The 23,671-nt window shown below is 38.6% G+C and overlaps 3 protein-coding genes across 4 annotated transcripts in view; 2 read left to right on the plus strand and 1 right to left on the minus strand.

Annotated features, from left to right (window-relative positions):
* The first annotated feature begins 5 nt into the window (after nucleotides 1–5).
* Nucleotides 6–5,921, plus strand: LOC110060643 (small ubiquitin-related modifier 1-B-like). Its single transcript, XM_020767431.2, has 5 exons — nucleotides 6–100; nucleotides 197–244; nucleotides 760–837; nucleotides 3,894–3,965; nucleotides 5,510–5,921. The coding sequence occupies exons 1-5, from the start codon at nucleotides 83–85 to the stop codon at nucleotides 5,567–5,569; spliced, it is 276 nt and encodes a 91-aa protein (XP_020623090.1). The 5' UTR covers nucleotides 6–82; the 3' UTR covers nucleotides 5,570–5,921.
* Nucleotides 5,922–6,748: 827 nt separating this feature from the next.
* On the minus strand, nucleotides 6,749–15,411 carry LOC110060659 (uncharacterized). Its single transcript, XM_089284145.1, has 9 exons — nucleotides 14,874–15,411; nucleotides 13,598–13,716; nucleotides 12,888–13,093; nucleotides 11,566–11,666; nucleotides 11,049–11,116; nucleotides 9,953–10,107; nucleotides 9,128–9,200; nucleotides 8,625–8,744; nucleotides 6,749–8,209 (listed from the first exon to the last, which is right to left on the minus strand). Exons 1-8 carry the CDS (start codon nucleotides 15,336–15,338, stop codon nucleotides 8,630–8,632), a joined length of 1,302 nt encoding a protein of 433 aa, XP_089140271.1. The 5' UTR covers nucleotides 15,339–15,411; the 3' UTR covers nucleotides 6,749–8,209; nucleotides 8,625–8,629.
* A 595-nt stretch (nucleotides 15,412–16,006) lies between these two features.
* The window catches only part of LOC110060638 (uncharacterized), an 8,099-nt gene continuing 434 nt past the window's right edge, over nucleotides 16,007–23,671 (plus strand). Inside the window, exons 1-3 of one of the 2 annotated variants that reach the window (XM_020767424.2) lie at nucleotides 16,007–16,171; nucleotides 17,356–21,508; nucleotides 22,182–23,671. The exon at nucleotides 22,182–23,671 is cut by the window's right edge and continues 434 nt beyond it. In XM_020767424.2, coding sequence (XP_020623083.2) covers nucleotides 17,411–21,508; nucleotides 22,182–22,994 — 4,911 coding nt within the window. In that variant the 5' untranslated portion in view covers nucleotides 16,007–16,171; nucleotides 17,356–17,410 and the 3' untranslated portion in view covers nucleotides 22,995–23,671. The remainder of the gene's footprint in view (nucleotides 16,172–17,355; nucleotides 21,509–22,181) is intronic. The other variant, XM_089284147.1, reaches the window with a different exon arrangement.

Consider the following 23,671-nt stretch of genomic DNA (forward strand, 5'->3'; position numbering starts at 1 on the left):
TGAACCTTTGCGAATCGGAAGTTAGTATCCCAGAAGGCATTGCAAGATCAGTACAATTTCCAATCGCGAAGGGAAAGTCAAAATGTCGGAGGAAAATAAGGTAAATTACCAAATTCCTTGTTGAAGTATATTTTTTGCTCTGTTCTGTGAATTACTTAAGGCTTTTATGAGTTGCATAAAATGATTTTCTTTTTAGGAGGTAAAACCTGAGTCGGAGCACATCAACTTGAAAGTGATGGGTCAGGTAAGATCCATTGATCTCATCGTTAGGGTGTTAGCGTCCAAATCTCGGTATTGTATTTTCACACCGTCAAAAGGAAAGACCATTTAAACCTTGCCAATAAGAGTTTCTTTATGATGCTTTCGGAAAATCGTGAAATATGTTTAGTTAGAGTAAACTTGTGCAACATACGAACAGAAACGCTCTAGACAGCCGAGTCAGCAGGGCAAACAGCTTAGAATAGAATTTCAAACCCTTTACTTCAACTTCTTCACAGAGACAGTTCCACTTTCGAAATCCTGCCATTTTCTCAAAAGGGAGCTGGTAATTCGCGGTTTGTGGCCAATATTCTTTCGATTTTCTTCGAGAAGTATCCATTTCGCTGCTGTTTTGTTGACTTTCTGTGCGGGTGTTATGTTAATGGCGGGAAAAGCTGCACGTGCTTTTGTCGGATCTTCCGATTTGCCCGGTTTTCTGTTTTACAATTGTTTTCGAACCATCTTGTATTAACTCATCGATTTTCTCTTCTCGCTACACAGGACAATACAGAAGTACATTTCAAAATCAAGAAAACCACACAACTTAAAAAACTGAAACAGGCCTACTGCGATCGCCAGGTATAATTGTGATTTGACATTTTCAGATATACGTCACCTGTTGTTGTGGTTTATTCCTGTAGTTGTTCTAAAACGAACAGGAGACAGGTAACAAGGATTTCTTACAAGTGATTTTAAGCAGAGATTTTATGCTTTCATTCACTTGAGAGAAATCCTTGTTAGCTGTGTGTACTGAAATTTGGACCGAGTTGATTTTTTGAAATGTTCTTTTCCTGATTTAAGTCAAGTGAAACTAAAAGTTCCTCCTTGCATTTAAATGTGTTATAAAGAAGAACCCTGTGTAATTTATTCTGTTTTAAAGACTTTATACTGTGATTTCGTCACTGCTACTCAACTTTCTATTGTCTGAAGAAACGCTTCAAACCATGTTCTTCCTTACAGGGTCCCTTTTAAACCAGACCTCGAGACTGACTTTGTAGCACACTGGACCTACTTGGCTAAAGGCCTGTCATATTTAACTGTGCAAAACAATTTTGAATCAACCATTAGTCAGGTTTTGATAGCAATTTATATTGGGCTCATTTGTTCAGTTTTCTTTTTTGGAGGGGGGGAGGTGGGTGGCATGCATTAATAAAACTCGCAAGATCTGGAATGGAAGCTATTGTCACGGTATTGAAAAGATTGTATTAAATTAAATTTAATAGTTGTCATTTGCATGTTAACAAGGTGATTCTGAGACAGTTTCACTTTGCAATGAAAATGCAACTTCATCCAATACCACTAAAGGAAACAGAATGACACCAACTATGTTGTTGCCATGGCAACACTCTTGGCTCCAGTCTCTTTCTAAGAGAAACCAAATATTCCTATTTGCAACCTTTTAAAGTGGGACAGAGGGTCTTGCTCGGAACACACATGGTTCCCATATTGTCTTAAGTCTCCCCATTAGATTGGTGGGAGTGGAAGATTCTTGTTTAAGATAAAATCTGGAAATTTTAGTCGTAATTAAAACAGAACCAGCGGCATAACTGTTGTCATGGCAATGGCATGACAGGTGTCATTGTGTTTCTTTTGTGATGCACATTTCTGGTGCCAAGTTTAAAGAACACTGCTTTAATATTTCTAGAGTTATTCTCGATTGAGTGTTGTGCTGTTTTAGTGGAACCACCTATGACATCATCACTTTCCTTACAAAAACTTAAATATCTCTAAAACGAAAAAAGATCTTCTTAAGAGGAAAACGCCATTCTTCTTTACTTTGAAAAGTCTTTCAAATAAGCAGCAATTATTTTTTACTTCATAGGCACTTTAAGCAGACCCCCAATTTAGCGCACACCCTCTATTAAGCGAACACTTACCCTGGTCCCGAAATTAACATGTTTTATTTCCCTATATAACGAACCATTTTTCAGCAGACACCTCTATAAAGCAGGTGCAGACACTAAAATAAATTGTATTTGGCTAATTTCTATTGTTAAAAAAAACTCCATTAAGTGGACACCGGACTGAATTGGCAATGTGGCATTGGATTACATCCTTGAAATAGTTATTAAATGTACCCATATTATTGTTGCTGTATGGAAAGGGCATTATTACAAATAAATTAAAGTTGGTAATGAAAGCTGATGAACTTGAACTCTGGATAGCTTCGTTAACAACCTGGAACTTTATTAAAGTACAGAGGAACTGTTGAATGTTAATTATTAACAACCATTGTGTAGTTCCAGAAAATATCCATACTTCCCCCACAGAAGGGATTTTTTCCAAGACCCCCCCCCCCCAACCCCTCTGGAAATTCCAATTAAATGTGATACATTTCTTTAAAATTTTTGGTCTTAGAGAACCCCCCACCCCCCAGGAAATTCCAATCCCTTCTGTGGGGGGAGTATGGATATTTTCTGGTAACGCACATTGTGCAATTGCTATAAACCTTTATGCAGACACCCTCCATTAAGTGCACACTTGGGAAGGTCTGGAGGGTGTCAACTTAATAGAGGTTTCACTGTATTTATTGATTTCATAGAAGTCACATGTTCATCTTGCAAGGTTTTAAGTTTGCATTCAGCTCTGTTAAAGTGCCCCTATGATCAAATTCTCAAATTATTATTTTTCATTTTTGTACACAATAGGTCTTTCCTAGATATCTTGCCAAATTTCAGTCTACTGTGAATATTAGACCTCGTGTTTTTTTGGACCTTTATTTCTGAAAATTTACGGCTGTGATTAATTTCCTGGTTCCAAGTCGTGGTTGAGAATTTGAGAAAATGATGTAATTTTCACAAAAATACCGTACAGATTGAAATTATAATAACAACTAGTGTAGAAAACTGCACAAATATAAGGGCCAAAGTTTTTGTTATTCTTTATGCGAGTTGCTGTACTGTTATTGTACTTTCAACCGATGTGGTATTTTTTAGTAAATGATGTAATATACTCCAATTCTCAACCAAGATGGAACCAGGAAAATTAATGGCAGCCTTACTGTAAATTCTCAGAAACAAAGGTCCAAAAAACGTGAGTTCAAATGTTCATAATAGATTGAAATTTGGCGAGATATCTAGGATAGACCTGTTGTGTACAAAAATGTAAAAAAGGATATCAAGAATTTGATCATAGGGCCACTTTAAAGCAAAATAGAGATTTCACTTAGCTGAATCATTTGTAACTTTTCCCAGATAATTATAAATTATTTCTTTGAGCAATTAGTTCATTATTTGCCATCATGATTGCTTTTCACTAATACAGTAGAAGTGTTAATTCAAGTATTAAGGGGCATGATTGAGATGGGTGGTTCCAAAAGCAGCTATCTTGGCCAAAGACAAAGGTTTCATTAACTTTTTGAGCAGAAGGGGAACTGGGTTGCACAGGCGGGCAAAACGTTTTGAACTGAACTTCTTTATAAGAAAAACTTTCCTCTGGATGGTCAAACTAGGCTGGCAAAGTCATCCTCATAGCTGGTCAATTTCTGCTGTACCTGGCCCTTAATGAAACCTCTGCAAAGAAGAAACATGTACAAATAGAATGTACCCATCGTTGTTGCCCACAGTCCAAAAATTTAGAAAGCCATGTTATGTTTCTCTAATTGTTTGGGTTTTTTTTTTTTTGTTACATATTAGGGTGTTCCTCTTAATTCACTTCGCTTTCTCTTTGATGGACAAAGAATAAATGATGAACAGACGCCAAAAGACGTAAGTATCAGGAAAATGACTCGCTAGTACCTTTTTTTGCGTCTGTATTGATGCCTTTTGATTCATTTTCCTGACCACAAAGAAGTGGAAAATACCTCAGAATAATTTCCTCTACTAAAATGATAGCCACGTGCCAAAATTCAGTCACTTTTCAACATTTGCGATAATGACAGAAAACTCAAGGGATCATTATTGGCTGCTGGTTATCAATAGAGGTTTCCTACATTCTATTACAGTGCATTCCAACAACAGCACCAGAACGAGGTTGGGTAGAAATTTTTGTACCTTTTGTGTTTTTGTCCACCCTGACCTTGACTCGCTGACATTGCTCATTGGAATGTGGGGAAGTCTTAGTAACCTTCCACCTGGAAAAGTCGGTAGTTTGCCGAGAATGTTGTTTTGTCAAGTCTTACTGGATTAGTTACTGCAATGCATGTTTTTTTTTTTTTCTGTTTCTACTCAGTAATTCTGGAGTTTGGTAATTGGCTTGACAAAATACTTATTAAGTATATCAAAATTTATATGTCTAAATTCCAATGTAAAACAAACAGGGCATGTTCATCTTGGCTTCTGTTTGGTCAAGGTGAAGTCTGTATACAAGCCAAGTGGCCTATCAGACAAGTGCTTATCTCTGGTTCCTATGTAGCATGAAGCAGCTACAGGAGTATCATTTTTTACTCACCCCTGGATGGGATGCTAAACCACTGGAGGGTTATCCCCCAGTGGGTTCTCATATATACATGTACACCTGGGTGAGATTAAAGTGTCTTGCCCAAGAACACATTACCTGGCCAGGCCTTAAGGTAATTCCATCGAAATAAAACTCACAATAGATTTTCTTTCAAACTTTGCCTGTTGGCTACTTATATCAAGAGAACTTAAAATTTGAAATAAAAAAGGGGGGTCCCCATATTCTTTTAGGAGCAAAAGGACCACAATAAACCCCATAATTCCTGAGATTATCCGCTTTCAGAAACATTTATATTTGAACCATTCACCTCATGCATTAAGAGAGCAGAAAAATAGAGAGAAGGTTAAGCAAGAAATACAACATTGGATGTATTGCATAAATGTTAAGGAGCAATTTGATGTAAGTTTCATGATAAGGGCACTCATATTTAGTTGACAGGGATACAATATGTTCCAAGTACGCAGTGTTCTGGGGCCACATATTATCTTTTTCGAGTGCTAGCTATGCTCTCATTTTCCGTGATAATTTTTTACTCTACAATAGAAATTTGTCCATATTCACTGCATAGAAAGAAGGTGATTTCTGCACTCAAACTAAATAAAAAAATCAATAGGACCCAGTACTCATTTTCGAGAAAACAATGATTTGTCTCTCGCAAGTCAAGAGCCACCATTTTGTATATGTTGTGTACGTGCACGCTAATGACGCAAAAATTGTGCGCAGTAGGGATGCATAATGCAATTTTGAGGAATAACGTTAAACCTGGCTCAATCCTGAGTTGAGTGCACTAACCATGAGACCACTGCACCTTGGCTTCTGTTAATAAATCAATAAATTTGCTTTTCGTTTTTAGCTTGAAATGGAAGATGATGATGTTATTGAAGTATATCAGGAGCAGACAGGAGGCCGATAAAATTTTACCCTAGATCCAACATAAATGTCCACCTTAGTTTGTTATTCCATCCTTTGGCACAAAGGACATGATCATATATCCTGTTTTGTTTGACTTAGAACTTAGATTATTCTGTACATGCAATAATTGCTTTTATAAAGAAGTCTTTGTGCAGAAACAGGGCATTTTATATTTGTTTGTATCGTTACTATTCATAAAGGACTTAGTACATTATAATTGTTTTGTGTGAATAGTTTGGAGTTTTCTCCTGTCCATTCATTTAGATTCCAATTTTTGTTTAGTTGTCAAAAAAAGTGCAATGCGTTGTTTGTAAAGTCCAGCTGAGCCCATTAAAGATATACTTTTAAATGAATCACTTCAACTTGTTTTGGCCTGTTCAGTATCCTTATAACTAACTGTTTTAAAATTAAATGTGTTAATACCTTATCATACCTTTTTGGTATGCTTTGGCAGCTTATCAGGCGAGTTTGGTCAAGACATGGTTGTATTTTGGTAAGACCAAACCAACTTGATAATGCCTGTTGGCCACTGAAGCATATCAAACAAGGTGTGATTGGGTATCTACCATACTCAAGTGTGGCCAAGTGACCATGATATTGAAGCCATAGCAGATCAATGTATCATTTCCCAGGATATCAGGACATTCTAATCCATCAAAAATTTTTGCTCATGTGCAGTTGGTCTAAACCTATCACGTGATATTCCCAAGTTTCAAAACTGTGTGTATTGCAAAAAATATTGGAAGGATAATAATATGCTCGGATATTTTGTCCTTGGACATTATCTGTTCCTCAAAGCTCACAGTTTTCCTTGAGTTACGCTCTCGGAAAACTGTTCTCTTCTTTAAACTCTGTTTGCTTTTCGGAACAGATAATGTCCTCAGACAAATATCCAAGCATATTCTCGTGCCACATGGATGCTATTGTTTATGTTGACATGCCTTTGGATTGGCTAACCACGACTTTTAGTGGGGTAATGGGAAATATTGGTCTTGTTCTTTATGAACATTCCCATTATGGAGAAAAGAAGGTACCATGGTATAGATATGTATTTCAAAACTTTGTGGATACATCAGAACTTCCATTTTTGGTATGCTTTGATTTTCAGGCCACTTGAGTAATTAAACATTTAACTGAAATGTTGGGAAGATGTGAGGGAAAAAATTCAATAATTCATAGATACTGTAAAATGGACCCAATGTACACTGCGGTAGAGCTACAGGCACATCTGTCACATTCTTGTTTATTTATTTCTTTTTTTATTATTATTATTTCTTTTAACAAATGAGGTTCCATTCTCAATTAAAATTCACTTAACAGTTACTTGAGTTTCATAGGATTGTTCATAGAGTCTGTAGTTGAAAGTTGTAAATAAATCTGGACAAAATGGACTTCTCTCTCTCTCAGGTTTGGTACAATATTTTAACCCTCTCCCGTAGGTTCTGTCTTACTTTATCCCCTCCCTGCTGGTAAAAAGGTTTCCACTGGAGGCTTTACGTCACATACAGTATATAAAATACATAACTTAGCTGAACACAACATTGATATTCCTAAAACCATTCAAGTCTTGAGTGATCAATCACAGGTTCTCCTTCCAATATCATTACAATACCAATAGACCGATTTTGATATATTAAAATTCAGCCTAATACAATAGACCTCAGTATGAGGCTCTGGGGAATAACTACAGAGTTTGTGGGGTTTATTACCCAGAGCCTCGTGCTGAGGTCTATTGTGTTAAGCTGAATTTTAACATATCGAAATTGGTCTATAAAACAGATTATGAGAATATAAAAATATTCTCCATGTTATGACATCATTGTTACCTAAAACAAAATTCTACCATTTTGTAAGTTTCAAACCAATTTAGAAGAATCATTGAGATGAACTGTGTAATAATTTCAAGACTAAGGGAACATAACATGTTTAATGTAGTTACACAATGCAAACAATAAAATTTCTTGTAACAGAAGGGCCGAAATACCGTTGAACTGAAAGACTGGAGGTCCATTTTAGGTACTGCTGATTTTGGACTTCAGTATGGCTTAGAGAAAATATTCAGCTGTGTGAATAATTTTGCCTTTGCTTGGAGCATCTAAATGGGCAATCAAAATTCTGGTTATACTGCGTTAAATTTAGAGCCATACCAAAAAAAAAAAAACACTCTGAGGGCATGAATGGGCCTTGGGATATCCTTAATTTGAATTTAAAAATGTGATATTCTGTCTGTCACATGTTCATGGTGCACTGGCATAAAATCTGCTCTTACAAACTAAATTAAAATAGTTATCACTCTGGACCAGGTTGCTCAAAGCTCGATTAAGCTAACCCAGGATTAGTGAGAATTTTGATTTCAGTTTGGTAACTTCAGTGAGGTTTTCTGTTTAATATATTGTTTGTCCTTCAAACTTGAGCTTGAATAATCATAATAAACAAAATACTAGCAGTGAAAACCATTTTTACATACTTAAGTTTACTTTTAACCCTGGGTTAGTGTTTTAAGCGGCTTTCAAACAACCCAGCCTCGGTCAGTACATGAACTTTAAGCTTTCCTTAGTAGCAAATTATCTTCCACAGGCACTAAAAAAATGTCTCCTTTATTTAGCCAGGATTCCAACATCAAGCTTGAAATAATTGTTTCCTGTGAAAGTAACAAAAAAGGAGATAAAGACCTAGAGAGAAAGGAATTAGATCTATTTAGAAGCCCCCCACCCCGAGGGTATAGGTTATTTTCTGAATTACTTTATCAAGGTTAAGGTTGCCCTAGTAGTACTCATCAATAGCCATTTTATATTTGTTATAGAAAAGAGGCACTATTAGAGAAACAAGTTTTGTCTAAGAACACAATGACCCTGCTCAGGATCGAATGAAAACCACTCAACCTTAAGTCCTGCACACTATACAAGAGGCCATCACGCCTCCCATCATCAGAGAAGACACTGAGGATGATCCATCAAAATTACAAAAAGAAAAGAACTGCACAGTTTATTGTCAAATGGCAAAAGGTGATAAATTCATTTACAGTTCACAAAACAAACAAAACCAGCTGAGCTCACCCTTTCTAATAACCCTTCCGTTTGCCACGAGGTTTCCCACGAGTCCTACCAGTTTTAACTTTTCCTTTCCTCTCGATTAGTTCTCTCTTGTCAAGACTAAACCAGGGGATCTCAAATTCCCTAAACATAAGAAAAAAATAGTGATTTCTCTTGACCTTTCTAAAAATGTTTAAATTGCTAAACTCTAGATCATTACTGTGAATTTAGGACTTTGTGAATCACCATCATCATGTCCTTTTCCCTACAAGGGAAATTACGGGAACTTGCATTCTTGCTCGCCAAGTTTATCTGTTCTCAGCACATGTACCATGGACTTCGTGAATAACTGAGAGAAACTTTGTCAAACCATATGGACCAAAGAAGTCACTGGATCACCATTAATAGACTGTAGCAAGATGATCAACATATTTAGAATGTTGAACCCAAGTGGGCATCACGACATACTACAGAGTACTTTACATGATTTAGAAAAGATCCTATAAAATTGTGTTTGCTAAACTTACTTGTCTTGAAAGAGTGGAACAGGAAATCCAAAGGCTACTACGGGTACTGTATCTGACACCTCGACTGCCATTACTACACCAAAATAAAATACAACAGAGTGGGTTAACATCAGTATAATGTTATACATTATTTTCCACATCCCAGCTGATGCAACAAACCACTAGAATTTAACAGCAATTCGTTTCAACATGATAAATTCCAGTCACAGTAAGTACTCTACTGCATGTTTGCTAACTCTCCCGCATTAATCTGGAGTCTCCCAGTCTCCTGTACAAGTCACCAAATCTCCAGGACAATACAAATGAAAATGCATAAAATATATTTTTCAGACATATTTTGGCTGATATTTGGCATTTTTGGTGGAAAATTTTGGATATTATTTTGACGCATTTTTGTGGTTTAGTTAGCAGAGCTCTAAATTGAACAACATTTTTAGGGTCAAAAAAGGTAAAATTGGTGATATCCCATTATTGTATTATTTTTAGCTTGGCATCCCTGCTACTGTACACTATAAACAGGGGTTTCAATAAACACCCATGGCTGACAAAAAAAAGTCGGCTACTTCAGTCAGAGACGTCTGTTACTTTTTCCCAAAATTGCAATAAAATAAAAGACCAATTCTTGCAAAGTTCACTTTGATGGACTTGAATGTACTTTTGACCTCAATCTCAAAATAATTATTGTCATTGTGCATTCAGCATCCATTCACTGTCCAAAGAGGATGTTGTTGTGAACATTGTATTCTGATTGGAAATAGTTGCGAATTTAGGCTATTGATAAAACTATGTCAAAAAGTTTTCTGCACAAATCCTGCTATTCCTTACCATCTTCAGGAGGCGGAAGAAAGGATTCTATATCTCTTGCTCTCTGGTCTTTACAGCCAGACCTTTTCCCTCTCAATCTTGCTTCCTCTCGATCTTTGTGTTTCTTTTCAAGACTTTGATGTGCCTGAATTGCACGCATGTGCTGTATGTCCCAACTGGAAATTTAACAAAACAATGAACTAGTTTAATAAGACTTGAAAGGTGGCAAATAGTTTTGAGAACTCCTACCCAGCTCAGTGGTATTTGAAACACCTTACACTGAATATCCGAGTTTGTGGCCTTGATAAATGATTTTCAAGCTGACAATACTGAAATCTGGTTGAAGGGGACTGGAAAAGAGTGAGTTGCCATGGGAACAGAATATTTTATAGCTGTAGCTGTGTTGCCTCTAGAACTATTAGCCTATCATGTTTCAATGATTTACGCTGCAAATTTATATACTTGATGTAATACTGCACTGATTGTATGACGTCATCAGTCCTCTCATTTGCATATTTTACACTTTTTTTTTCAAACTTAAAGGAGCTCAGTCACACTTTTGCACATATTGGAAAGTTTAGCCTCAATTTTTCAAATTCGTCATTTGTAATCTGTGTTAATCTTCTCCAACATTAGCCATCCTTGTGCCTTTATGGTTTCTCATTGTCTCATTGGTGTTTTTCTATCTTATTAAACTGTTATTCTCAGGTTTCCTACCAATTAAAGGTAATTTTGTATGTGGCCAAAATAACTCAAAATACCGTGACTGAGCCCCTTTAAATATCTCCAGCACTAATGTAAATATTTGCAAATGATAAACAGTGTTTTAAATATTTTGTGGAATTCTGTGTGATACCTAAAAATTAGAGGGGTAAAAATTTGATCATAGTAGCGCTTTAAAAGTTCACACAAGTAACCATCAGTGAGTAAAATTTTAAACTTACTTAACTAAAAGTGAAAGAGGTCTATTGCACCTAACTCCACCAGCATTTGACTTCAAGACAGAGTCAATGGCTAACAAAATATCAAAGATTGTAGATCGAAAAGTGATCAAAAAAGGCAAAATAGAGACTTGATTCACAGTTTATAGTTTCAAAGCTGGGATGTTTTTTCTTACCGTTTTCTCCTCCTTTCCTCGAGTTCCTGTTTCATGTGCCGTTTAGCAAATACTTCATCATCAGTACTCTGTAAGCACAGAGAAGGATAAAGGACACTGAAGTCATTGACAGAAAGAAACAGTACATTTCCATATCTTCGAAAACAATTAGCACAAGTCTTCTGAGGTTGACCCTGCACATTATCCCTAACTTTTCATTGAACAGTAAACAAAAATGCTTAAACTCCCCAACCATAATAAGATGATCAAATGAAAAGAAGCCATTTTACTATGGAATTTAAATGGAATGTCAAAGCTAACTGAAGCAAACAGTTTTAATAGGAAGTTCAACTCTGTCTACCAGCCCAAATGATTTATGAGGTTTGTAATTAGCCCAAGTTTCCAGGCACTTTGAGAGTAAAGAGTCTTTCCCAAATACAAAACACAGAGACGCTGGCCAGCATTCGAACCCAGATGGTAGCAATCATTAGTTTTAACAGTAAACAATTTAACAGATAAACTTATTGAAAGTCCATACCTCAGTGTTCTCACTGCAGGATGCAACACCTGATGTTTTTAATGACTTTGCACTTGTTGGCTTTAAGGTTGCAGCCATTTCATTTATTTGCCAAGTGGGAACTGAAAATTCAAATTTGATTTTTCAGTCAATACATGCTTTCTGATATTTTGAGGGCAAAAGGGATTGCTAGTTAAATGCCTAATGTAGTTGTAACAGGTGTCAGAGTCAAAGAATTCAGCAAAACAAGAGCTTTTTTCGTTTGGTTAACCTGGGAACACTAAGGTGATATGATTAGAGTTTTGGAAAGCCATAATAGCACTGAATCGACAGTGATTAGTTCTCAATAATTATGAGGGTTACAAAGTATAGCAATAAATTATTTAGAGCTAACCAGGTTCAAATCAGTGTTACTTCTGCTAATCAAAGTCCCACTCAGGCTAAACCACCTATTTCAATAGGACATTGTGTCCAGCATGAAGCATCAGCAACTTCACAGAGCAATTTAGTAACATATGAAGGTTATACATGTAGGTAAAAGTCAAGTTGTACATGTATTTGGTGTAAAGTTGATTGTCGTGTGCATAAATGTAATCCAAAAGCCTTTTCATATCTGCTTCAAATCAACACAAATTTACAGCAACTTTGATTCCGAGTCTTTCATCAGGGTATTACTCAATGGGTTGTAAACAAATTTTGTGTATTTAATTCCGAGGTCCATTTAAGCACTGGACTCTAAATTTTTCATTTGATGCCTTTGGTTATCACAACACAAGAAATTACTAACACTTGCTATACAGCTAGTTTTAATCTTGGAGGCTTTCAAAAGTTGATCCTCAAATATTTAGTTCATTTAGCTATATATAGGTTCAAGCACATCAGCAGAACAACATTGAAGGTTTCACACAAAGTAGAAAAAGGCAGATTTTTTTTTATTTGCCCAGAAAATATTTGTTCATGGTATTATGCTTTGCTCTACTGTAGTACAAGTATTTTTCCCCTTTCACTTCTTACACATATAGAGCCACATTCTAAGTAATAATTTACTTTAAAAGTAATCCAGAGACGTGATATCCAAAAATTGTGTTTATTTTAATCTACAAATAACATCTTTGAGCACTCAGTCTGTATTTGTGGTTTTTAATTCTAAGAAAAAAAGTGCCATTCAAAATTTGACTCCATCTGCCCTTGGAAAGGCATTGTTAGTATGTACACTGTGCAAAACAATTTACGGTAAATCAGCCACAGCTTTGAAAAAATCAGCAACTTCCAGTATTTTTTACTTGCCTGCTGAAATGGCACAACAGTTTATTTACAAACTTTAGTTACATGTAATATGTTACCTTGCACATGTGCTTGGGCATTATCGACAATTGAACTCTCAACAGTTTTATTCAAAAGATCAGGCAAGTCACCATGCAGATAAAGCTTCTCTGTTCGTATGTGCGTGTCGTAGCTAACATCCTCACACATGTGCGACGTCATGGTTACCGGGGCAGTTGCTGGGACTCTTTTGGCTCGCATCATTTGCTCCACTGACAGACGGCGACTGCAAAAATACAAAAATCCAATTGAGATCATTTCTATGAAAAAAGCTTGACCCCATCCAAAAGCTGTAATTTCCCAGTAATCATTGGTTAAATTTTCTCATGATACAGCAGATCCACGTTGCAGCCTTGTTTGCCACCTTTACAGGGATGTACATATAGCTTGGAAAACACTTATTAAGCTGGCTTATTAACGAGCCTTCCTGGCCTTTCTGGCCTTAGCAGCTCCAAAGTTACCCAAGTCTTTGTTTTTGCATGACATTTCAGCCAGATTTAAGTTCAGGTTGTAAAAGTAGCCCGCAGTTGGCCCTAAACAACTTCACTGCATTTACATACACGTACTGTAACATGGTTGATTTGATTGTGGGGAATGACTTCTGTCTTGGAAAACGCATGTTGTTACAGCTGAAAATGTGTGTTCTAAGCAAGACTGGTCACTTTTATCTCCAAGGGAAACCTTAATCTTCTGATCTTGGACATGAAATCATTGATGAAGCATAGCATACTTTTTAGGAGTCACTGGTTTGACATCTTTTTCTTCAGGGACTTCGTCATAACCTTCATTGACATCTCTTCTTCTCTTTACAGCCATCCTCCTCTCTAACCGGTGCATCCGAGATTCCAACTGCAATAATTTTGACATTATAAACTAGCAACCAATGTTTGTTACTGCACAAAAAACACCTTACTTGTAATTATTTTTCCTCTGCTATAATCAACCTTTAATAACCTCTCTTGTGTGAATCAACAGTCACCTTGCTAAAAACTTGGTACATGTACATGTATATCAGTCACATACTGATCAAGTAAATATATTCAAAGATGTGTTAATTACAAGCCTTTATACAAGACAATAGACTATTTTTCACTATAATTTTAGCAGTCTTGAACTACTGAGTAATGCTGCACTACCAAGAGAAACAGTCTTGCCCAAAATGCGGCAAACAAGAGGAGATCTTTCAGTAAACAATCTACAGATGTGCATGAGCCAACACACTCCAAGTGTCCTGAAACAGAACTACAAGGAGAAAAAGCAGGATTCAAAGCTTGATTTAGATGCATCATTTTGGTGATTCACGATATTTGATTAAACAATTTTGGCAGTTCAATGAGAAAAATAAGCAATATAAGCAGTTTGTAACATTTCAGAATAAACATTTTTGTCTTCCCTGTTAAATACAAAGCTGATAACGCACTAACAAGTCTGAAAGTTTGTTGAGATTTTACTTGCACCCATTTGAACACCTGGGCAGAGGGCACAAGGCCACTAAGTATAACAAATCCTACAGAAACCATGTACAAAGCGAGTCCAACTCTGTAATTTACTATGAATGTTTTGTGGTAAAACAAAATAACTTTTTGAAATAAGAGATTTTTCTTGAGGCTTCATTACAATTAATTTAAAGAGGAACAAGGCAAAACTGTAAAATTGAACTACAAATGTAGTAGAAATGATACAGATAAAGTTAAAGTTCTTAAGTTTTTAAATTCAGAAGGCTTCTAAGAGATTTCACGTTGAATAAATTCACTAAAACGCAAGATACATTCCAGATACGTCCAACGAGTGTTCACTTGTCATGCGCTAAGAATTTCCGAAGATTTATAAATTAATTATTCCACGTGACTTATAATGGGCGCCATGTTTGAATTTTCATGGCTGCCGCTGACCTTTCCAAAACTAAATTAATGCATTTCTGTTTGGGTGTTTTATGCAATGCGAAAAAAACAAGAAAGCAAAACTCACAGACAGAAGAAAATAAATCGTCCAAAACATGTTCCTACCTGCTCCTTGTCTAATTTCAGTTGATTGATGTCTCGATCTTTTTTCTGTAACTCTTCTTGTTGTTGCTGAATAAGCTCCAAATGCAGTAACAAAAGCTGACGTAAGTGTGTCACTTGGGCAAAGGCGTCCGTTTTATGATTGCTGCCGTCATTAACGATTTCAGGCTCCGGCGACTTTGTTAATGGGATACTAACGCTCGGCTGAAGCTGCTCTTTCTGTATCTCGCTGTTGTCGTCCGCATTCTTCACAGCAGTTGAGGATTTTGATCGCAAAACGCGGGTAAACTGCCGTTCGGATCGAGAGTTTCCAGCGCTGGTCGGAGACCTATTTCCGATAAAAGGCGCATCGGATTTGAATTGGTTTTGATCCATGTTTCCACTGCAGGGTAAATCCGTCGTCATAACCATTTGGGAGATTTTCGTCCACGTTCTCTCGAACACGGCTCTAAAACTGTTTCGTTTCATTTGGTACAAGAGCGGCCATCACGGCAGCTTGACTACAATCCATGTGACATCAACATGGCGCACGGCATGCAAGTGAGGCTCCATTCTCTCATCGTAGATGACCATTTCCGGTGAAGCTGATGTTAGACCACCCAAAAAATCCCTCCTATTTTTGAGGACGATTTTAGTATCCCTACGCACGAAACAGTACAGGTCTAAATCAGTTGAGCTTACGTCTGTCTCGCTTTCAAATACAGCAAGCTGACGCAAAAGCTTACGACAAATAACGAAATTTCCAAGGAGGGATGTCTAAGAGCGGGGTGGGGGACCAGAAAAAAATTACGCAAGATGAGCGGATAGCTTAATACTGGAAAGTGGGAAAATAAACAACTTTCACTCGGTATTAAATCACTACAATCTCTGACTAAGTTAGTCTGAGCAGCATTTCTTTCGGATATTTGATTTATACACTTTGCATTGGGTGACAATTTCCGATTATTCCAGGGATTATTTATCACTTGCAAGCATTAATTTATGGAGAATGGAAAGCGGGGACGCATCACTTTATCAGCAGAGATTTGAAAGACCCAGAACAAGAAAGGACTAAAGCTTTTAATTTTTGACCGGAAATTGAAAACTTAAAACTACTGGTCAGCGGCATCATTCTAAAAATAACAAATTCTGACCGCAGCAGCTCACCGGAAAAGCAGCGCTAAATTTTCCGCTTTCTGTTCAGAGGGGAATTCGTTGACATTCTGGTTTCGTTGGAGGTAAAATTCTGGTTTCGTTGGAGGTAAACCACTTGTCTTTAATTCGCAGTGCTTTCATTCTAAAGGGAGTCACTCATATTAGAGGTGAGCTGTAAAGTTTGCTCTGACACAAGCATTCGATCGTGCTGTTGCAGGTGCCAGGCTGCCGGCTGCGATCGACCCACTTATAGCACAAAACTACGTGAATAGTTCCACGTAGAAAGAAAGTAGTGTTAAAAAAGTGGGAGGATTCCAATCTGGGAAACGTTTTTAATAGCCAGCAATCCACAATGCAAGTGGCAATAGGATATGTAGGCTTAAATGTGCAAGTTTATCGTTGATCTTTGATTTGAAACTTAACAAATGGCTTGTTTATTTCGGAGGGCGGCCATTTCTTTACGACTGTCTTTTATGTGTATTTTCCTACTCCTTGATTTTGCGTCCTAGAGATTTCAAAAGCAAATGAACTCGTAGTTTCATTCATCAATTACTTAGTGGTTTGTGGGAAACGACCGCAATTCGGTTATCCTCATGAATGATCATCGCAGTTATGTACACAACGTAACTAACGCAGTGATGAAAGTAACGCCTTCAAAAATTTCAGCTTCGACCCTGAATTTTTTCAGGCGTCATTTTCACAACTGCTCAAGTTGTGTGAATAACTGCGATGATCTTTCTCTGCAGTTCAAATGTAAGATCGTTCATATATTCCCTTGAATTAGTGGTTCATTGTTTTTATTTGGAATGGTTAGGCCACAATAAGTAACGTATGAGCTTAGATGCAACCAAGTAATCAGCACTTGCTTCTTTAGCAAGCATGTTTTTAATTATCATCTTTTACTAGCTTTTTCAAATACACAACTGTAAGAAAAGATGGCAATGCATAATGGATATCATTTCATTTAGTTACAAACTTATGATTCCTCTACCCACCTCCTTTTTCACAGAACAAAGTTTTAGTTTCATCCATATGTCCATGTTTGTAGAAGTGGTCTGAAAAAAATATAATAATTTTTTCTCACAGGAGAGAAATTTTCTTGCTTCTGAACAATTCTCAGTCATTGTTTATGTTGACTAAATTCTCACCATTTTACAATTAATGATATTTACTCTGTTAGATAGGAGATTTTCTGCAAATGTTACTATCATTCATCCTTATGCGTGACTTTTGAAAGCCAAATATGTAGAAATTTTAAAAATATTATCATGTTAGTTATTCTTAAGGCAGTATGATTTTCTTTCGCATATCAATGTTTTTTGTTTTTGCTTTGTTTTGTTTTTTAATGCAGGTGATTTGACAACACTGTTTTCCATTGGAAACTTGGTGCCTTTTCATTTTACAAGATGTCTGAAATTGTGGATTGTATAGCTTATGTTGTTCAGAAATCATGTTGGAGCCTGGGTGTATTTGCACTGTTTGTCGCCAAACGGTTGGCAGATTTGTTTGGACTAATATTCAATGTCCTTGCCTGTCTCACCATCATCCGATTGCCATATATGGTACTTCAGTTTATCAAGATGGATGCATGGTGGAAATGGCGGTGTGTTGGGTTGGTCCAGCTCATTTTCTTTTTGATTGATGTTCCATTCATTCTCATGGGTTTGTTTATGATCCTGTTTACTGCTGGTTTTATTCTCATACCAGTCATCCGTGAAATCAGGGATGATGTCAACATCAAAGATTTAACACATGGTGAGTATGGAATCTATGGTTTGGCAGCATTTCAGCTTCATGCAATAATTGGAAAGAATTTTTTTCGCCTTATCTGTGACATCCTCTGTGCGCCCTTGGCAGTAATTTGTTTCTTCTCGTGGAGATGTTGCATTTTTCTCAAGAAACTCAGGAAAAAGGATTACAAATGGCAAGATTTTGGTTGGAGGAAAATTTGTATCATACAGTTTTTGCAGCTCCTGGTCGATATCCCTTGCATACTGACCGGCCTACTAGTTATGCTCACATGGCGTGCCCCATTTTTGGCCAAATCAGTGCTAAAGTTGAAATGCGATGGTAAAAAATGGAATCGTTGGAGATTTGAAGTTTTTCCAGAGTTTATGCTCATCTTCATCGACTTTGTTTGCCTGATTCTTTTCACTGTGACAGTAATAACATGGAGAGCACCTTTTATGATCAACAAACTTTATCATGCAGAGAGAACCCAATGGAACTTTCGTAAAATAATTGGTGAGCAAGTGCTGTTGATATTTGTAGACATTCCCTGCATTCTCTGTGCCCTGATTGTGTTTGTTACCCTGTGGAGAGTTCCTAACTTCATCAGAAACTGGAAAAGCAATCAATGGGAAACTAGGAAAAACTGTGTTTGCCAGGCAGGCATGCTTTTTCTTGACTTTGGCTGTTTCCTTTTGACATTGGTTGTCACAGTAACCCTTTGGAGGATCTATCCCTTAATTTGTGATGTCAGAAAGTATCTTTCAAGACCCAGAGAAGAGCGATCTTGGAAGATTCGAAAGGCCATCTGTAAGAATGTGGCATTATTGTTTGTGGATATACCAGCCATTTTTCTTTGTTTTATTACTCTAATAACAATTGTTCGCTTTCCCAAGCTTTTGTCCAAGCTTATCCAGGCAGGAAACTTTTTTATGGAGTTTGCTATTACAGTGTATTTTGAAACTGCCATGTTGGTTTTTGATATTTTTTTCATCATCTTGTTCGTGTTGTTGATGTGCCTGAGGCCCATACAGAGCTGGGTCCATCTACTGGAGGATGAGGAACATAAAAAGAACCGCCTTCTGAGACACTACATGCAGTGGGTCCCAGACATTTTAGAAAAGCGCTTCCAAATGCGGAGAGAAATGGAGGGCATTTTTTCAACATGTCTAAAGAATCGGTCCCAAGAGTCAAAACTCAGGGAACATCTGGAAGTGATCATGGAAAATTATCTGGAGAAATTAGAATGGATTCGAGGCAAGATAAGGAAGTACGAACTTGATGAAGGATTCAGTCATTTGATCAACATGGCAAACTGGTGGGAGAAGAAGCGAGTCAACAAGCTACTGCGCCTGTACAGATGTGAACTGAATTTTTTGCTTCACCCAAATATTTCCACCCATAATCACAACCTCTCGAAATTTAGAAACGAGATGATCCGGTTTGAGAGTCACGTGACCGAGCAGATTCGCGCCATTGAAAAGTACGCCGTTCCTAAAGTGCCGCTGTGGAGTGAGGAGTGCGGGCTCAGGACCCGCACGCGCAAGGAAACTCAGCAAGTGCTGATCAAGTGTCTTCCAAGTGGAAGGTTTGTGCTTACACTTCTCATACTGCTGAACTTGGCTTTGATATACCGCGGGCCCTCCCTGTTGAAGAACCTCTGCCGACGCTGGTATGACCGTAGAAGTATAGTGTTCAATTCCTGCAAGGAATACCTCTACGATTTCATAACCATTTGTAGAATCTTACTGGTCGTTATTTTCTTGTACCGCGCGCCGTTTTTGATTACCGACATAACACGAGACATCGTCTTCAAGCAGAGTTGGAGAGCTGTGCGCGAGACCGTGGAGAAATACCCGCCCATGATTGGAGAAGATCTTGTTGAACTTGTGAGCTGTGTTCTTAGTTGGGAAAGTGTCCGGTTTCTCTTCACAGCGCTTCTGTTTGGCCTTCTGATGCCGGCCGACTTATTCTTGACGATCATGAAGTTCTTATGCTCTAAGGACTGCGCCATTTTTATGACAGCCGTCTTGTACGTTATTTTCATGGCGTTACCGTTCCTCATCCCGTTTTACGTCAGTAAAAAAGTAGAGCCGAGCAACCTCACGATCGTCATCGGAGCTTTCGCTCTCGTTCTACTCATAGCTTTGGTTGTTATGGTTATCGTTCTGCTCAAGAATAGAAATCCCGTGACCAACAGACGAGATCAAGAAGAACCACTCTTAATTCAACCAGCGCCCTACGACTACGTTCGTTTCAACTGGACAAACATTCACGTGATTGTGTTTGAAGTCGTGGAATTTCTCCAGCTACTGGCGTTGGTGTTTATCATAAGTGACATTCCCATGCCTGGCGCTAGTGCCCTCAACACTGTGTCACAATACCTGCTGTTGAATTTCGCTTCGTTCGACGCGAAGCTCTGGCTCACCTTCATCATATTCGGGATTTGGTTCTTCTGCTGTGGCGCGCCCGTGATCCTAGAAAGTGTCCTGGAGTATCAGCCCAAGGGATCATGCGCAAAACACGTTGGTTGGACTCTCTTTCTCTCCCTGTTTGCCAACACTTTGTTTGTGACGATTGTGGAAAGTTTCTTGGCCTTCGTAGCCTGCAAGTCTGGTGACTGCCCGGAGATCAATGCCAATATGAGCGCGAATATTTCAACTCAGAATGACTGTTTGCCCGCTGTTCTCTATGAAGACCCCAGCGTGGAATGCTGGGAAGGGAGTCACAAAGCGATCGCCTTGCTAGGGCTGCTGGGATTGGTGTGGTACTCAACAACCGCCATCATTTTTGGAACCAAATACGGTGATGTAGATCACCCGAGCCAAGATCTGAAATTCTCTCCCGTCTACAACATTTTTCTTAACTTTGTCAAAGCCTTAATGGTTGGAGTCGTTGTTTTAGCAGTAACAAAGCCAATGGTGGTGCTGGGCTTTCTTCTACTAGCAAATGTGGCTGCGATTATTTTCACATTGACGTTCAAAAGAATTTTCGGCTTCCACCTGTCTAATTCCTTGGTTTTAGTCATCTGGCGAGCCGTGACTTTCATCTGCGCTGGACTGGCGGCAATATCGGCTCTTCTGGCTATAGTGCGAAATGATCCGGACTCCATTGTTCCTCTGGTCATCTTCTTAGGCGGGTGTGCCGTGATTGTACTCGTAGCCTTCGTTGTGTCAATGTGCCTGAGACATCGAAGAACTCCCGTGGAAAATGAGAGGAGGGCATTTCGTGAACAGCTGTTGGCGTTGGAATCAAAACTGGTTCAGGAAAACTACATGATCAACTCCTGGGCCAAGGGACGTGCCCAGTGGCGGAGACTGGTATCGAACGTCTACGAAGCGCAGAAAGCTGACCGCAGGGTCTCTCCGTCAGTATGGTCACACCTTGAAATACCTGCACCTCAACCACCCCCAGAGGAAACGGGCATGTCTGAGTCAGGGCCTAGTACTTCAGTTCCCCTTCCCCCTCCCCCTGCGTATGATGATCTGTTTCCTAACATCATGGGACCTTATGGTGTGCCTCACATCTCCCCTCCCCCATACACCGAGGAGACGGATGACGTCGTTATAGACATGGGCAGGGATCCATCCTCCCCTCCCTCACTCCCTCAGGCTTCAGAGGAACCCAGATCTGAAGACCAGCCATCTTTAGACGGGACGCCAGAGTTCTCCTTCAAAGATTCTGCCAGTAACCTGGAGGCTGCCGAACAGGGAGAGTTCTTTGGCATTGTTCCAGCCGTGTCTACTCCACCGTACTATGCAGCAGATGTGTACAGGGTGAGAATAAATTAATTAAAAGAAACTCGACGTGCATGATGTTCAGTGAACTTTACTGTCTCACCACAGCCAACGCTCAAAATACAACAAAAACCAACATCTCCAAATTCCAATTCGATCAGGATAGAGGACCTGCATGAAAATCAGCTAAGGCGGATGTGGCTTCCTCTCTAAATATTGTAATTTTCTCACTTGCCGACTCCTTGCTCGCGATATCTCAGTGGAATTTCCAGACTTTCAAGGATAGTCATTTTGCCCTCTCTACGTTTGCTATGGCTCGTAGAAGTCTCGACAATCACACAATCTCACGTAAGTTACGAAAACCTCATCATCATCCCGAAATATTGCGAGAAATATGTTTACATTCAAGTTCCAAAGAAACGTAAACTTACGATAATTGATATGTTTTTTTTTGTTTTTTTGCTCTTCGAGACTCAAATAGCGCAATGTTGGCAATTTGAAGGGTCTTTGGTCACCTTTTGGTGTGTCGCTTTCAATATTTTGAGAGCCGTTTTGAGTCGCAAAGGACGACAAAGCACAACAACTGAAGGAAGTTTGTCAACTTTTGAACGACCTTTATACAAGAATTTTGAAACTACAAAGTTTTGTACAGTAAACAGCATACATTTGCATACATAAGTGACGAAAATGCAATTTGTTTATTTTCTCGCAGGACACTTTTTCTTCCACGCCAGACAATCGTGACGAGTGCAAACTGTGGGACATCAACAGCATGGAATGTAACGGAACAAACCTGCTGCTTGTGCTGGAGGGTTACATCCATTACTCTGCATTCTCGTTCTCGTTCATTCTTCAGCTTTCACTTTGGCGTTCCGCCGTCCGAGCTTGCGACTGGACTGGACTGCTGCACTGCTTAAAAGTCCTAGAGGGTAGTCTAAATGGAGAATTTAACAACCCCACACAAGTCGATATCTCATTGGCTAACGTGGATGTTCCATTACTGGAACTCGAGCCAGATATCGACACTGAAGAACCGCCATTTTACGAACCTGAATCGCGGGATCCCGAAGTTATCCGAACCCAATCCGATGCTGAACGAACCCGAGCGCTTAACGACGTCAAACAAGTGGGTGCGTTCGGTGAGCAGTGGGCAGAGCTACTAGACAAGCTACTACCTACTAAACCGGTCATACGAAAATGGCTGTGGGATGAAGAACTGGGAGGCTTTCATGTTTACCTACGGAGGTCCATTCAGGGGACCATAACAGAGGTGGGGCCCAGAGGAGTAAAGATGGCGAGGGGAGCCTCGATTGCACTGCCGAAACACATCAAGGGGAGGTTATCAGGTACCAGAATCACTTTTGATAAAGGCTGTGAGCCAAAAGGGAAAAAGGGGCCTGTTTCCGTAGCAGTAGCTGAACTGGGAATTGTGAAAATTGAAGAGAAGATATACGTGACAGCTCAGGAAAAGAAGCTGCCTTATGACAAGGCTCTGGGTAGCATGAAGACTGTCAAGTGGAAATAATTTGATCGCCTGGAATAAAACTTTCATGTGGAGGTGATTGTGTGAAAGACGTGAAAGTGGTGCTCAAAGTGCAAGCGTCACGCTAATTACGTAATGACCTACAATGTAGAGGATGCTTCGCGTCACGCAGGTCACACAATCGCCCATGTTTTTGGCTTAGGGAAATTCTACCCGCAACAATTTTAGCAAAGTTCGAGAAAAATAAGGAAAACGCAGGTAAATAAAAAAAGCAACATGCAGTTTAGCTGAGAGAGCATTAAGCTGAGAAGCTATCAAATGGTCAAGTAGAGAAGACTGGGTGGTTTCCGGAAGCTAGAACAGTGATTGTATGCGCAGAATTTATCATTAATTAAACACAATAGTACACAACGACAGTGAAAAAAAAAAAACAATTCAGTCAATAGGGAAGAATAAAACTGACATTTCACCAAGCAGAAAAAGGGCGGAATAGCTATGTTTTCAAAAAACTACCACTGCCAGTGGTCAGAATGGAGAATTTACTTGTAGAATTTATTCTAGCTAACTGAATAACAAAAGAAGTTGAATTATTTTTTAGATTTGACATATTTTTAAGTGAAATAACTTAAAGTAAGATTAGATTTCAGCATTTACAGTAATCCTAAAATTAATGATTGTGCTCAAAAACAAAAGACATAAACATAATTTTTAACGAATTG

Source organism: Orbicella faveolata, unplaced genomic scaffold (genome assembly GCF_042242905.1).
Source record: "Orbicella faveolata isolate gen_17 unplaced genomic scaffold, um_ofav_v1 contig_13, whole genome shotgun sequence".
NCBI lineage: Eukaryota > Metazoa > Cnidaria > Anthozoa > Scleractinia > Merulinidae > Orbicella > Orbicella faveolata.

Coding starts and splice junctions, on each gene's coding strand:
- LOC110060643 (XM_020767431.2), top strand. Junction 245..759: donor ACTTGAAAGTGATGGGTCAG/GTAAGATCCATT, acceptor CTCGCTACACAG/GACAATACAGAAGTACATTT. Junction 3,966..5,509: donor ATGAACAGACGCCAAAAGAC/GTAAGTATCAGG, acceptor TTTCGTTTTTAG/CTTGAAATGGAAGATGATGA.
- LOC110060659 (XM_089284145.1), bottom strand. CDS start 15,338: ATGAAACGAAACAGTTTTAGAGCCGTGTTCGAGAGAACGTGGACGAAA. Junction 11,667..12,887: donor TGCCCAAGCACATGTGCAAG/GTAACATATTAC, acceptor TTGAATTTTCAG/TTCCCACTTGGCAAATAAAT. Junction 10,108..11,048: donor GAGGAAAGGAGGAGAAAACG/GTAAGAAAAAAC, acceptor TTAAATTTCCAG/TTGGGACATACAGCACATGC.